The sequence below is a fragment of the Bos indicus x Bos taurus genome, chromosome 10 (assembly GCF_003369695.1).
Source record: "Bos indicus x Bos taurus breed Angus x Brahman F1 hybrid chromosome 10, Bos_hybrid_MaternalHap_v2.0, whole genome shotgun sequence".
Classification (NCBI taxonomy): Eukaryota; Metazoa; Chordata; class Mammalia; order Artiodactyla; family Bovidae; genus Bos; species Bos indicus x Bos taurus.
In genome coordinates this window covers 32124835-32140803 of record NC_040085.1, presented here as the reverse complement: position 1 = coordinate 32140803, position 15969 = coordinate 32124835, and the positions used below count along the sequence as shown (strand labels likewise).

The 15969-nt window shown below is 38.1% G+C and overlaps 1 protein-coding gene, 1 long non-coding RNA gene and 1 pseudogene across 2 annotated transcripts in view; 1 reads left to right on the top strand and 2 right to left on the bottom strand.

Annotated features, from left to right (window-relative positions):
- The window catches only part of UBR1 (ubiquitin protein ligase E3 component n-recognin 1), a 154643-nt gene extending 144966 nt beyond the window's left edge, over positions 1 to 9677 (top strand). The window contains exons 45-47 of the mRNA XM_027553667.1: positions 3305 to 3475; positions 4751 to 4852; positions 7184 to 9677. Coding sequence (XP_027409468.1) covers positions 3305 to 3475; positions 4751 to 4852; positions 7184 to 7325 — 415 coding nt within the window. The 3' untranslated portion in view covers positions 7326 to 9677. The remainder of the gene's footprint in view (positions 1 to 3304; positions 3476 to 4750; positions 4853 to 7183) is intronic.
- On the bottom strand, positions 1434 to 7245 carry LOC113900164. The gene is made up of 3 exons (XR_003513074.1): positions 7160 to 7245; positions 3758 to 4050; positions 1434 to 2002 (listed from the first exon to the last, which is right to left on the bottom strand). It is a non-coding gene; the product is annotated as an uncharacterized LOC113900164 (long non-coding RNA).
- Positions 9678 to 9965: 288 nt separating the features above from the next.
- LOC113900162 lies at positions 9966 to 12052 on the bottom strand (annotated as a pseudogene).
- Positions 12053 to 15969: the final 3917 nt, after the last annotated feature.

The following is a 15969-nucleotide window of genomic DNA, read 5'->3' as shown; positions in this document are numbered from 1 at the left end:
TAAAATGCCAAAATTCACTGAAAGTTACCAGCCTCTTTTCTGTCAGGCATTCCTTTGGACACTGCAAATGTTTGTCCAGACTCAGTTCTCAAAATAATTGCTTCAGACAGTTCTTACCAGATTAGTAGTTGTTCTGGTAGAGGAACCACACTGTTCTCAGCTTCACAAGCAATAACCCTCTTGGAAATATCTTTTATACGTGTGTTTTTAGACACTGTTTTCCATGCATTACACTGTGGTGACCATATTCATCCACTGAAATAACACTGAAGAACTCTTTTTTTTTTTTTTTCCAAACACAATCTTACATGGAAGCCCAGTATTATATAACAGTAATTATAACAGTAAAACAGATAACACTGTGATTCAGATTTAAGTCTGGGTACTGGGAAGAGGAGTACACTCCTTTCTTGGCACCATGTTCCTCCTACCTCAATCAGATTAAACACTATTCTAAAGCAGTGTTTCTCAAACTTCCTTTTATCTTCTTCCCTTTCACTGATCACTTCCAAATCAAAAAAATACTGTCTGATAAAGACTAGTGAGAAGCAGTATAAACAAGTTACATTATAGTCATTGCTAATACCATATGTGAATTACCTGTTACTTCTATAAGAGAAAATCATGAGCTTAAACCCGTATTTCTATATAATAAAATTATGTTCTATAAAGGTAACAGTAATTTTCATTTTGCAATTACCATCTTTAATATGATGCAAGTTATTTGACTAGCATAAGATGAAGAACAGCTGCTGCTGCTAAGTTGCTTCAGTCGTGTCCGACTCTGTGTGACCCCATAGACAGCAGCCCACCAGGCTCCCCTGTCCCTGGGATTCTCCAGGCAAGAACACGGGAGTGGGTTGCCATTTCCTTCTCCAATGCATGAAAGTGAAAAGTGAAAGTGAAGTCACTCAGTTGTGTCCAACTCTTAGTGACTCCATGGACTGCAGCCCACCAGGCTCCTCTGTCCATGTGATTTTCCAGGCAAGAGTCCTGGAGTGGGGTGCCATTGCCTTCTCCAAAGAACAGCACACCACCAGTGAAATGTCACTGAATGGAGAAATCAAATTCATATCTACTTTAGCCATTGGTGTCTGAATATTTCATATTGGAATCATAATGCATCATCTTGAAAATAATGAGCCAAAGTTACTATTGATGCCGTTATGTATCCTTGATGCTCCAGTGGCATTACACACAACACCCATAGCAAATCAGACATGAAACTAGTAGTAACTTATAATTAAAAGGCAAGAATCTCAGTAGCCTGAAAATCAAAGCCTGTTCAAGACTCAGTTGATAATGTACCATTAACAAAGCGTCCTTTCCCCAAATTGCAGAAATTCCAAAGCTCAGTTGGGTGTTTTATAATATTCCCAAGCATTGTGCAACAACTAAACTTCTTTGTAAACTTAATTAGGTCTCTCACTAAACATAAATAATTCTCAAATTTAAGGATACCAATTAGTAATTCCAGGTAACTGCCTCTATCTGTAAGGTGACTTATTAGTAGTCTTTAGTTATATGTTAAATAACTTGCTGTCACTTGAAGGAACCAAAGGGAGAGATTGCATTTTAGGGTCATCTTAAGGGCTTGAAGAGCCCTTCTTTGGCCTGCTCTGAGAATCACAGCCCTACAGGATGACTAACGAAATTGTCTTACTTAGTTATACTATTGCTTTGAGTCACAAAGCCAGGGGATATAACTGGCCCAGAAGGAGCTTGGGCAGCCCATTGCTCAGCCTCTATTCCCAGTTAGAATTTACTTCAATATCAGCTTCCTTGCTGCTTGTCTCATGCAGACTAAGGTCAGCCAACTAAAGAAGTGGTTGTATCACTTACCTCTCAGCCCTTGAAAAATTAGCTGGATGATTTCAAAGATTGCACCCAGATCCAAATTCAGTGATTGTCCTAATCTTAGGGCTGCATTGGTACCACAGAGGTCCAGTGAATAGATGTTGGCTTCATTCAAGAGTGTCAGGCAGTTGGCTCTTAGGAAGATCTGAGAAGAATGTTAATCATTAATCCAAGTGAAGATTCTCTTGGGTGATATTAGATATTATTGGTTTCAAGTAAAAATGAAAATAAATATTATGCTGTCTTCCAGTTTTATTTTTACTGCCAGTTTTCATTAAAACTGAATCATTTCTAGGTAGAAGTGTGGCCGCTCAGTGACTATGTCTTAGGCATCATCCCCATTTTACTCTCTAGGATGGAGTTCAGCCATTCTGTGCTAAATGTGAAAGAAAATGCTGGCTTTATCCAAAAAGAGCAACATCCTGGAAGTGAAACTAATCCCCACATCTGTAGGAGACAGGAATGGAATACCTGTGCACAGAGTCCCTCTGCTCCTGTATAGACAATGGTGGTTTTCTTATCTTGCCTAAGACACTGGACTTCAGAGAATAAATTGTAAATACCCTAATGAAAATTTGTGTTGGTGCTCTTTATTCTAACCCAACTGTGGGCATCACTAGATCTCTCCTGGGGTTGCATTTATTTTTTGCTGTGCAAATTGATGTTTGCTTTATATCCATTATATAGCAGATAAGAATATAAAACGCTCCCTTTCAGAGATAGCAATTATCACTTTAATATAGAGTGATACACCCCTTAGGGGTCATTTATAGCAAAGATCTGGCATACCACTGTGTTAAATGGCCAAATCTCATAGTACTACTTACTTAGTTCAAGCAAGTCAACTTTGTTACTTTTTCCTTCGGAAGACTTGACTGTGTTTCTGGGTCGGAAGGTGCCTCAACTCAAAGACTACAGTCTCCCCTTTTCAAGCCTAAAGATCTTAATACTCCAAAAAAGTGGGGGAAATGTGTTCAAACCCTTACTAAAAATTGTGGTTAAAACAACTGCCACAGTTATATACCTTCAAAGTCATATTGCACCAGCATTATGGACACAAACTTGACTGAACCAATCCAGCAGGGGGAAATTGGCTATAAATCAGTCATGTCAAATGAAGACTCAATTCTCTAAATGCATCTCAATCTCAAGGCATATTTAATTGCCAGACTCTATGGGAAATCACCAGAACCCTGCATATTCAAAAATAAAGTTTCTTACTATGGATTAATCAGAAGACTTTTTGTTGTCTTAAGGAGAAATATTAAAAGAAGAATCATCTAATTAAATGTTTCCTTGTCTTTTAGAGCTTGCTTCACTGCAAAGCTGCAAGTGCTGAAAACACTAATACATCTGAAACACTGCTAAATATTATATATTCATTGCTAACTGATTATCTTGCTTTTATTGTTTCTCCATCATATTAAATGGTTTCTTCCCTTTTGAGGTGCCCACGGTCTGCAGATGACGAGCGAAAGCACCCTGTCCTCTGTCTTTTCTGCGGAGCCATACTATGTTCTCAGAACATTTGCTGCCAAGAAATGGTGAATGGGGAAGAGGTGGGAGCTTGCATTTTTCATGCACTTCACTGTGGTGCTGGAGTCTGCATTTTCCTAAAGTAAGTAGGATGCTTCATAATTAACTTAGGGAATTTGAGTCAAGTCTAGAGGCCATTATGGCAGGACAGTATGTTGATAGGATATGATCTGTCAGAAGTTTGAGCATAGACTTGTTATTCACATGCAGTTGAAATAGTTTTAAAAATTAGTAGTTAAAAAATAGGAATCTATTCACATTTTTATTATTTGTGGAAAACCTTAAATATGAAACTTTATATTGATTATTCTGCTATAGTGTAAAACTCAGGTAGAATGAAAGAGTTCAGAGTCTTAAAACTTACATTTTCAAAGGACATGTAATTGTTACTTTATATTGTTCTTTGAACGTTTTAATTTTCTTCACTTTCCTCTGTCAGTCAACCATTGTTTCCCCTGGTATGTTAGCAAATGACTGAGAACAGACGAGTAATCTCTCATATCTATGAAAGAAGAGTGCAAGTTCCTGAGAGAGAGAGAATTCAAAGTCGATGGCGTGTGCTTTTTCTCTCCACTCTCTCCATGTAATATAGTTTCTGTTTACATAAACCCAAACATCTCGCACACTGGGGAATATGTAATCACTGCTTCTCAGCATCTGTTGGAACAAGGGGAGTAAGGGCATGGAAGCCAAGTTCAAACATCTATTTTCTTTTAGGGAATCTACAGCAAGTCACCTACTACCTATTCCAACCGTTTATTTTAATCATTTCTCTGTAGAGAACTTACCCCTACACAAACATTATTTTTTATTTTTCCATTTCTCTGCTCTAAGAGTCCCAGGTATCTTCAAGATTGCAGTGGTTTTTTATAATGTGTACTCTTAGAGGCTGGCTCTAACCAGAAAAGGCATGACACTTCCATAGATGACCTTCTTTCTGGCCCAGGGTTATCAGACTAGGAGATGTGGTTCTGTTCTTTGGTTAAGTTCCCTCCCCCACCTCCAGGTCATAGGTCAGGAAAGAGGGCAGAAACAACCCTAGCCACTATTTTCCAGGGTACCTATGGTTCAAACAGGACAGCCTCCTTCCTCTCTTCAGTATATTTAGCCAGTACTACTGGCTGACCCCATTTCCCTAAATCCATGGATCCTTTCCCATAGCGTCAACAAAAATAGCAATGTTCATTTTCTTTTATTTAGACAAAACACAGTTTAGTCTACTTGTCTATGTTTATATTATCTTTATACTGAATTCCTAACAAGACACCCATGGCCATTTCTAGATTAGCTTGATGCAGTGCCTGTCATTTGCATACATGCACTTCCTAATATTCCTGTCGTTTGTTTCGTCCTTCAGAATCAGAGAGTGTAGAGTGGTCCTGGTTGAAGGTAAAGCCAGAGGCTGTGCCTATCCAGCCCCTTATTTAGATGAATATGGAGAAACAGATCCTGGCCTGAAGTAAGTTTTTTTAAATTTTACTCAAATTATTGTACGTGGATGGTAGCAGGTCTTTAAACACAAAAGCTAGTGTTACGTATTGAGAGATATTTTAAATAGCTATAAGTTGAAAATGTTAAATATGATGCTATCCTAAATGTAACAAATAATTTTCAACAACTTTGTGCTTCTCCAAAATTTGAGGGTAGGGTCTTCCCTGGTGGTCCAGTGGCTAAGACTCCCCACTTCCACTACAGGGGACACAGGTTTGATCCCTGCTCGGGGAACTAAGATCCTGTATGCCACATGGAGGCCTCAAAAAAAAACACAGAAAACAAATTTGGGGTAATAACTTCTCCAAAATATTTAGACCCAAGTCATCCTAAAATTTGAAACCTCTACTATTTTTAATCAGCCTTTCTTTAGAATTACTTAAAAGGTTTAAGTTGATAAATAAAAGAAAAAAAATCTGTGGTGTCCAGTGAGGGAGCTTGGTTTAAAATGGATATTCATAGTTTCCATTGCCATACTTGAAACTTTTTATTAGTCAGCTATGTCAGCCCCCTTTGCTCCCAAGCATTAGCAAAAATACTTAGAATCCTGAAATTTTCTATATCCTTCACTGATGTTAACAACTGGAGTACCACCCATGGGTATGAGAAAAAAAAAGTACATCTAGATAAAGGTTAGATCCCCTTACCGTAAACTATCTCTCTTTGTTTAACTGAAAGTTTGTTCTCTTGAAGTGTATTACTCAATATGAATTGGCTTATTAAATGAGGTTTGGAATTTCTTTGTTCATACAGGAAGTTGTTTTTATTGTAACAGCTTTTAACCTGTATAGAGAAGGTCTTTGGATTCAGGAAGAAAAACGCTGGGTGGTGAAAGTAGTTTATGATTGCAGATAGGTCTGAGTTGTTCCAGGAAGGTGTGAAGAAGCAGAATTTTTAAATTAGTTACGTGATATGAAAGAACTCAACCAGATGAGACATGTGAGTGCCTCAAGGCTGAGAATCTCACAGTTTTCCATCATTGGCAAGAACCAAACTTCGGTCATTTTGGACTAGTTGTTATACAGTGTTACAAACTGTGTGACTTTAGAATTGGTGTGGAGTACTTTTATTTAAATACTTGCTAATCACCAGCAAGTTTGTTGTGTCAGAAAGACATAACAACCAAATATTTCTGAGGAACAGCATATAATTTGAGGGCTTAGTGTGACACCTCACACCTAATGTCAACCATTATAAGTTCAGAAATCAAAACTGAATAAACTGGATGAGGCCAAAAAGCCATTAAAGACCTACTTAGGCTAGCAACTCAAAATTGAATAGAACTGCGTCAAGTTATAAACCTTTCTGGTGACTTAAATGAGGTCCCATAATGCCCATGGTATGTGAAAGTGAAAGTGTTAGTCACTCAGTAGTGTACAATTCTTTGTGACCCAGTGAACTGTAGCCCGCCAGGCTCCTCTGTCCCTGGAATTTTCTAGGCAAGAATACTGGAGCAGGTAGCCATGCCTTTCTCCAGGGGATATCCCCAACCCAGGGACCGAACCCAGGTCTCCTGCATTGCAGGCAGATTCTTTACCATCTAAACCACCAGGGAAACCCAAATGTATTTGGTCTTTCCTAGCACAATGCATTGGAGAAGGCAGTGGCACCCCACTCCAGTACTCTTTATTGGAAAATCCCATGGATAGAGGAGCCTGGTGGGCTGCAGTCCATGGGGTTGCTAAGAGTTGGACATGACTGAGCAACTTCCCTTTCACTTTTCACTGTCATGCATTGGAGAAGGAAATGGCAACCCACTCCAGTGTTCTTGCCTGGAGAATCCCAGGGACGGGGGAGCATGGTGGGCTGCGGTCTATGGGGTCACACAGAGTCAGACACGACTGAAGCGACTTAGCAGCAGCAGCAGCAGCACAATGCATACGTGCTCAGTCATATCCAACTCTTTGTGACCCCATGGACTGTAGCCCGCCAGGCTCCTCTGTCCATGGGATTCTCCAGGCAAGACTATTGGACTGAGTTTCCATTTTCTATTCCAGGGGATCTTCCTGACCCAGGGATCAAACCTGAATCTCCTGCATTGCAGGCAGATTCTTTACCACTAGTCACCTGGTATACTTGACCTATTTTTCTGAATCAAGGAGTAGGTGTCTGCTTCATTAGCCAAGTGACTGATCCAGGTCATAGTGATCAGTGTTGAATGGAAAATATACTTTTTAAAACCTTGTCCTGGTGATTCCACCAGTTCCAAGAGTATCTCACACGTTCAGTATAATTTAAACAATAAAGATATTACAATTACTTGATTCAAACTTACATATTTTGTTATTTTCTCCTAAAGGAGGGGCAACCCCCTTCATTTATCTCGTGAGCGGTATCGGAAACTCCATTTGGTGTGGCAACAGCACTGCATCATAGAAGAGATTGCCAGGAGCCAGGAAACTAATCAGATGTTATTTGGATTCAACTGGCAGTTACTGTGAGCTCCACCTCCACCTGGGAACAATCACGAATAAAGACAGGAATGAAGACTGATTCAAAATTATGGAGACCTTGCTGAAAGCTGGAAGGGTTAGAGGGTCTTTTGCTCCATGTCCAGATTCACATACGTCAATAAAATATTCCTTAATGGAGTATTTCTTTCAATTAGCAAACATGTTTAAAAGGGAAAAAAAAAAAACAACATAGATTAATCTGGTTTATGTTCCAGAACACTAAAGAATTGCTTCTTCACCCCAAGTGTCTGATTCTGCTAATAGTTCCAGAAAACTCATTTCCCTTCATCATCTGTCCCATTTCACTCCATCCATCTGAAAAGTGAAGTCACATCAAGCAGTTGGCGAGCATTCTTATATATTAACTCTTCTACAATTTGGTTTTTCCCCCAAAATTTGGTTTAGCTAATGGATCACAGACAAGATTTTAATGATCTGTGATAGTCTCCCTTGCAGCTAAAGAGGAATTCAGAAACCATGTGGTATACTTCAGTTGAGAAAGTTTTCTAAAAAGTAAACCTTTTATTAATATGTCTCTCTTAAGGAAATGCCCCTCATGTTACACTTACTGTTTCAGCCAAAAATTAAATTTCTCTATGGAGTTTCCATTTCTACGGCAAATTTCTGCTGGTATGGAAATGCTTTCTTTCCTTGAGGTCAAGTTTCTGTAGACCTCAAGAAGAGTTAGGATAGTGTATTCATTATTTATCCCTGATGTGACAAAGCCTGCAATCCTCACCTCTGATGGTGAGGATTAGCTTTGTTGGGTTTTGAAATTATACTTTCATTTTACAAAGGCAAGTTTCTAAAATGAGTTCACTTATCTCTTGATTGTGGCACCACTGTATTTAATTCAGAAACCTATTGCAATTCTGTTTAAACTATCTATAGAGGGTAAAAAAATTCCCCCAATGAGTGGAGCATTGGATATAAATTAGAACAATCAGATTTAAGCCTGTTCTGTAACCTTCTAATGTCTTTGTAAGACAGATCCTTCATTTGTTATCTGTGTGCAAACTTTTCATAAACTCTGGGTAGATGATGCATACAACCAACCAAAAAAGCCATGTGATCAGTGGTCTGTGTCCTGTTATATATAACATGCTGTGGTTGAGCCATCTTGTTTATAAATAACAGAGCTCTCCTGAATCTGTGCATAGACTTCTTGGCTTTAACTTTTTATATCAAGAACTTGGAATATAAAACAGAAGGCAGAAGAGAAATTGAGATCTTATATTTTAGCTTCTGTTGTCTCTGGGATAAAGTTAGAAGTTTGAAAGATGCATTCAAAGACTATCTTATTTTGCCTTTGGTGACCATGGTCATATGTATTTAGATGTTTTCCTACCTTCTTTTTGCTCAGCAAAAGCAAGCAAGTAAAAATGTATTTGCAAATTGATGATACACATTTGGGGTTAGGTTTTTTGGTATCTTTATGTAGCATAAGAAAGTCTGGATTTTTCAATAAGGGATTGGTATGAACAAGTATCAGAATCACAATCATGATTTTCTACTTGAATAATTATCATTCAGAAAATATCAGGAAATATTAATAGATATAACTCTAGTGAACAATTTATTAACTAGTGGTGGGTGAGGATTAGAAATTTCAGTATTCAGTTTGTCAAATTTACCAGTATGATTAAATGATTACATTTCCCTTTATTTCTTATATAATTTGTTGGATGGATTGTCTGGAAAGGTTTGAGCCATTTGCTTGGGAAACAGAAGATGCTCACTTCTGCCCTAATCAGTTGGCCCCAGTTTAGCAAAGATAAATTGCTTTTTCATTTCTAGCCTTTTCCTATCCACTTCATAAATCCTAGAGTTAGGCTCTCAAGCTGCCAGAGGGACTATCCTACAGTGGCCAGTCAGATCTTTACTGCCAAAGAACCCATTTCCTGTTGAGTTCCATTTCCTGAGGTTGACTCAGATTTTTGCACTGTAGATGAACTTATGTTCTCAGTGCTGCCCCCAGCCCAAGGGATTTCTAATTATGTTCAAATATCCTCGTTGTCTGCCTTCATCATTGTAAACAATTTAAAAGCTTATGAACTTTAAAAATGAGCAAAAAGTCACTTTATTTTCTATAGTGTATTATGTGGAGGAACTGGTTCAACAGATTGGCTCCAAGACTGCGTTTTTCTAATGTTTGGTGAGGGGCTGGCAGGAATTTTAATGATGCAGTGAAGAAGAACATATATCTGTATAATTAATTTATTATGTTGGTGTATGGGCTGTGAGGTCACCCTTTAGTGGTCATTTGTCATTTCGTAACAACTATGAATTTTGGTTCACTGTGATGATCATCTATATTTAGTGACTGCAACTTGTTTATACCACTGATTCAAATTCCATCCATGATGAAGTTATACAAATAATGCATATATTGATATCTTTTATTGCAAAATGTAAATTTAAAACTTGTATAATGTTCTGTGCTTTTTGAAATAAAATATCTTATATGTGTATATTTAAAAAGAAAGAAAGGGACTTCTCATGTTTGGGGATTTGGGTTTGAAGTATAAAAAACTATACCTAGAATGGAGCTCTAGCTAAAAGTTATATTTGTCAGCCCCGACAAACTCTTTAAAACACATAGGCATTTTGTGTAATTGTCTCCAAACTTTTTGACCATATACTCTTTATCAGTAAATAATTTTACCTTCTTTGTTTAGGGGCTTTCTCAACACATACTGACAGACATCATCTTCTTTGGAGAGACTGAAAAGTTTGCAGATTCCACTAGCTTCTTTGGCCCCAGGCAGTGAGGCACAGTAACATCAGTGAGTCCAGGAATATCCTTGTCCCTTTTTTCACGATGACCAGATTGAGAACACTCAGATTGGCTTCCACAATGCAACTTCATACAGATTTGTGCTTTCTTTCTCTAGTCCTCCTTGGCCTATAATAGGAATGTCCCTAACTTAGTAGCAGGTGGACTCAGCCATGGGTCAAGACACCCTGCTTCATGGAGAAACCCTGTTTGTCATTCCCACCACTGATTTGGCCCATGTATAACCCTTCCATTCTTCACCCAGAGTGTGAGCAGCAACTTCTGTGGCAACATGCTTCTCATAAGAGGTACGAAGTTTTAATTCATCATCCATTTCAATGAGTTTCTGGCAGCCAGTGGCAGGGAAAGAGATGTTCAGCTTCATTCTGAAGCCGCTGACTACCTCCGAGTCACTAAGACAAAGCTCACCTATTTTTTAAAAAATTGGATGAGCTAACAGAGTCAGATGAACATTAAAGAGATGAACCTAATTTTAAAATGGGCAAAAGATTTGAATAGATTTTTCTCCCCAAAGAAGATGTACATGTAAATTGCCAATAAGTTCATGAAAAAAGGTGCATTAGTCATTCAGTTCAGTCGCTCAGTCATGTCCAACTCTTTGTGACCCAATGAACCGCAGCACGCCAGGCCTCCCTGTCCATCACCAAGTCATTAGGGAAACGCAAATCAAAATCACAATGAAGTATTGCTACATACCCACAAGAATGGCTGTCTTTTAAAGATAAAGACAGATAATGTGTTGGTGAGGATGTGGAGAATTGGGACCAAATACAGGCAGTCCTTACTTTGTACAGTAATGAATTACTGCATATATGGTCATGTAAGCTGGAACCATAGAAAGCAATCTTAGTAATCAATGGGAAAGGTACAGTTGTTCTATGGCCTTAAAATTTTTTGGTCAAAACAAACTCTTAACTGTCAATAGTAAAAGTATTGGGAAATGAAAATAGTAAAAATAATATTTATGTAGTGCAATGTAGTTTATAACATTAGAAACATTGAAAATTAAAGTGTTTTTTTCTAAAACTTACAAGAAAATAACAAGCATGCCTGCCTTCTCTTTGTATAACTTATGATGATACAAAGTGAGCATCTTTTCTAGGCATTGGCAAATTGTCACATTTCTAAGTTTGGATCAGCTTCCAGAGTTTTACCCTGTTGTGTTCCAAAGCCGTGAAATACTTCCAAGAGTTCCTTTAGTGTGAAGATTTTTGGTGTTCCTTCCAGAACATTCGTCATAACCACACATATATATATTAACCACATAACCACATAAAATATATATATTTTGAAGTTTGCCTTCACTAGCTTCTGACACACAATCTCTCAAGTAGCAGTAGTCTCTCAAATTCCATAGTTAACTATTACTTCTATAACTCCAGTATAACTTATAAAACATCTAGATTTGACTCGAATTTCACTTCCAGCATTATCACTTTCGTCTCTTTGCTGCATTTTTATCTTTGTTGGCCATTCCCTGTTTTGGTTGTCCATTTTCTTAAAATTTCAAATGGATTTATTACTGGGAGACAAGGAGACAACACAACTATATGCTTTGCCTTCCATCACTGAGCTGAACAACAGATTTGTAATGTCCAATCACCAGCAAACTCTGAAAGAAGTTACAGAATTGGTCACTGATCATTGACACACATCTGTTATTTAATGATTTGTGGATTGAATAGCCATGTAATTTGCACTTTATGAAATTACTCAGTTATATACCATCATAAGTGAAATTTGAACCGTTTTGTTGAGGACTAATTTTAATAAATTAAAACATGGTAACTGGAAAATCTTGCATGTGGGAACTGTGCAGGCTGAGGATATCTTGTAGTAGAACAGCAACTTTCCTAAAGCAAAACTACAGGATATAAAAGGATGAGTAGACACATTAATAAAGGAGACTTTAACAAACATCTCACGATCCTAGATAAAGTGGACAAAGAATTAAGAAGAATATAGCAGACCTAAACAACATAATCAGCGTGTTGGTTAGGTCCTACAGTAAGCAGATACCGAGATTTGGGAGCAAAAAAGGTTTAAGTTGTTGCACTAAGCCATTCATTCAGTCACAACTGGGCAAGGGAGTACCCAGAAGTGTCCAAGTAGATCATCTAAATTCCACACGTGTTCCTTCTCCTTAACCCAAGAGCTGCCCTACCTTCTGCTCATCCAGGTCAACTGCCCCTGCCAAAATGGCAACTCCTTTACTCGCTTGCTAGTTGCATGCAGTCCAAAAGACCACAGCCATAGTTTATAGTTTAGAAGGACCCTTGCTGTGTCCCCTGGCAAGAGTGAAACACTGCTGGGGACCAAGACATCTAACTGTGAAGAGCCCAGAATTGCAAGGACAGAAAGCACAGAATTCTCTAGGGAGTCACTTAAGATGTGAGTTGGAGTGACTGCTTGATTCCCGAATTCTAAGTATTCTTCCTGTTAGAAACACAGCAACATATAAAGGTTTCTGATTCAGTGCGTTCCATGTGTTTTATAAATAATTTGTATCATTTTTAATATCATTAATTTTAATATTTTCCTTTAGATGTATTTGATATTTACTATGTAGGTAATAAACATTTTTTCTTTTCTCTTCCAGTATTTATACTTTATTTCTTTTTTTACTAAATGGATGGGAGAATAGAGTGTGGTTACTTAATAACAAGAGTGAAAATTGATCATAAAAAAGCTTTGTAAGTGATACTCAGGGCAATGAGGAAATCACTAATATTGTTTTCATAGATGAAGAATAATGTGATCAGATTTGCAGTTAGAAAGAGCTCTCTGGCTACCCTGTGGAAAAAACAAGACACTGCGAAGACTGGAAAGAAGACCGGCTAGGAGCCTCAGCTGAAATAATGTAGATATTTCTTCTTCTCCTAAGAAGGAGAGTGGCAGTCGAAATGGAGAATAATTGATTTTTAAAAGATAAAATATGTCTGTCTGCATTTAGTGCAATCAAATGTGATTTTAATAAGCCAATCAATTAAAAAATGCACATATTAAGTCATTTTGAGGATAGACATTTCCTTTAGGGGAAATTCATCTCCAGAAGACACTAAAAAGAATTTTATAATAAATGTTATCAAACTGTTAACAAAAATGACTTGAAACAAATGAACCTATCAGGCTCAGTGTAAAATATAAAATGAAAATAATGCAATTCAATGAATGCAAAATCAGTTACTGGAATTTATTTTCCTACAAACAAGCCTCAGTCAGGGGCGGTCACAAGTTGTTTGTGGCAGCTGCTGGAACTAGTTAGCTAAATTGTAATAGTTGATGTGGTCCTCGATAAACAATATAGATGAACTGAAAAAAGTAAATTATCTCTTGTTGTCATTGTCCAGTCACTATGTTGTGTCTGACTCTTTGCAACCCCGTGGACTATAACATGCCAGGCTCCCCTGTCCTTCACTCATCTCCCAGAGTTTGCTCAAATTCATGTCTGTCTAGTTGGTGATGCTGTCTAGCAATCTCACCTTCTGCTGCCCCCTTCACCTTTGGCCTTCGATCTTTCCCAGCATCAGGGTCTTTTCCATCAGTCAGCTCTTCCCATCAGGTGGCTGAAGTATTGGAGTTTCAGCTTCAGCATCAATCCCTCCAATGAATATTCAGGACTGATTTCCTTAGGATTGACCCATTTGATCTTGGATTTCAACAGACTCTCAGTCTTCTTCACCACAATTCAAAAGCATCAATTCTTTGGTGCTCAGCCTTCTCTATGGTCCAACTCTCAAATCCATACATGACTACTGGAAAAATTATAGCTTTGACTAGGTGGACCTTTGTCAGCAAAGTGTTGACTCTGTTTTTTAATATGCTGTCTGAATCTGTCATAGTTTTGCTTCCAAGGAGCAAATGTTTTTTAATTTCATGGCTGCAGTCACCATCTGCAGTGATTTTGGCACCCAGGAAAATAAAATTTGCCTCTGCTTCCACTTTTCCCCCTTCTATTTGCCATGAAGTGATGGGACCAGATACCATGACCTTAGTTTTTTAATGTTGTGTTTTAAGTCAGCTTTTACCTTGATGTACTACCCACTAAATTTCTGGACGTTTCACTTGTCATCTGCAGATTTATTTTGTAGAACATTAAATATCCAAGTAAAACCACAAGAAATATATTTTTAAAGATCATATTTATATCATCTGATTTCTAAAAATTATATAAATCCCTACCCACTGGATAGTCAGCTTTGATTAATAAGACAAAATAGAAGAGCCTGTTCTATTCCAATACAGCTGGCAGTGGAATACTATGGCCACTAGGGTGCGCTATTAGCATTGCCAGTCAGTTATTCTACTTTAAATCACAGAAAGCCATTCAGCTTTTGGAGCTGCTAATCGCTGAACTAGATTGAAAATCACTCATTTTCCAGACTGTTGCAGACACAGATCAGGAATCACATCACCTCACCACTTTCTCATTTAAAAATTGTGAGTATCCAATAAAAATCCTCTTGATGAAAGTGAAAGAGGAGAGTGAAAAAGTTGGCTTAAAGCTCGACATTCAGAAAACGAAGATCATGGCATCTGGCCCCATCACTTCATGGGAAATAGATGGGGAAACAGTGGAAACAGTGGCTGACTTTATTTTGGGGGGCTCCAAAATCACTGCAGATGGCGATTGCAGTCATGAAATTAAAAGACGCTTACTCCTTGGAAGGAAAGTTATGACCAACCTAGACAGCATATTCAAAAGCAGAGACATTACTTTGCCAACAAAGGTCCATCTAATCAAGGCTATGGTTTTTCCAGTGGTCATGTATGGATGTGAGAGTTGGACTGTGAAGAAAGCTGAGTGCCAAAGAATTGATGCTTTTGAACTGTGGTGTTGGAGAAGACTCTTGAGAGTCCCTTGGACTGCAAGGAGATCCAACCAGTCCTGGGTGTTCATTGGAAGGACTGATGCTAAAACTGAAACTCCAATACTTTGGCCACCTCATGCGAAGAGTTGACTCATTGGAAAAGACTCTGATGCTGGGAGAGATTAGGGGCAGGGGGAGAAGAGGACAGAGGATGAGATGGCTGGACAGCATGACCAACTCGATGGACATGAGTCTGAGTGAACTCCGGGAGTTGGTGATGGACAGGGAGGCCTGGGGTGCTGCGATTCATGGGGTCGCAAAGAGTCGGACACGACTGAGCAACTGAACTGAACGATGCTTTGTTAATTGATGACTTTGAAACAAAGTGAAAACCTAAAAGACTGAGCAAAAATGTAGAGAATTTACTGTTCTAGTAGGACCCAATTTGTAAAAAGTTAGATTTTAACATTTAGTGGTTTGTTGTTTTGTATTCCATAAAAGTTAGGCATAAATAGGAAGTTGATCAAGAAATAACTATGATTAGAATTACTTTTATAATTGCAAATTAACTTTTAGTTTCTTTTCTAACTTTACTAATTTCAATCAATGAGTGTCAGTCTTCCCTAATATTATGGTCTATTTTAATGATCACCAAACACCAAACACCAACAGGTTAAAAGACAGTAGACTAATATATCCAAAACTGAGATTACTTTGCCTACCTGTGTCCCCTCCCCTGCCATTTTTTTCTTACTGGTTCCTTTTTCTTTGAAATTTCTTTAATTAGAAATAACCCCTCACAGCAAAATAAAGGATGAAGTTTTCAAAAATGCAAACACTTGAAGAAGTGTATTTAATGTGAATGATGTATTTCTGTCAAAATGAGCATGCTGCTGAAATTGGCTTAAGGAGGTCAAGCTCTCAGAGGACCCTCCCAGATGTGGCCTGCTGCCTATAGTTTGCTGACCCCTGTTCTAGAGCACCTTTGTAGCCTACATAATATACCTCTAATAGTTATTACGGT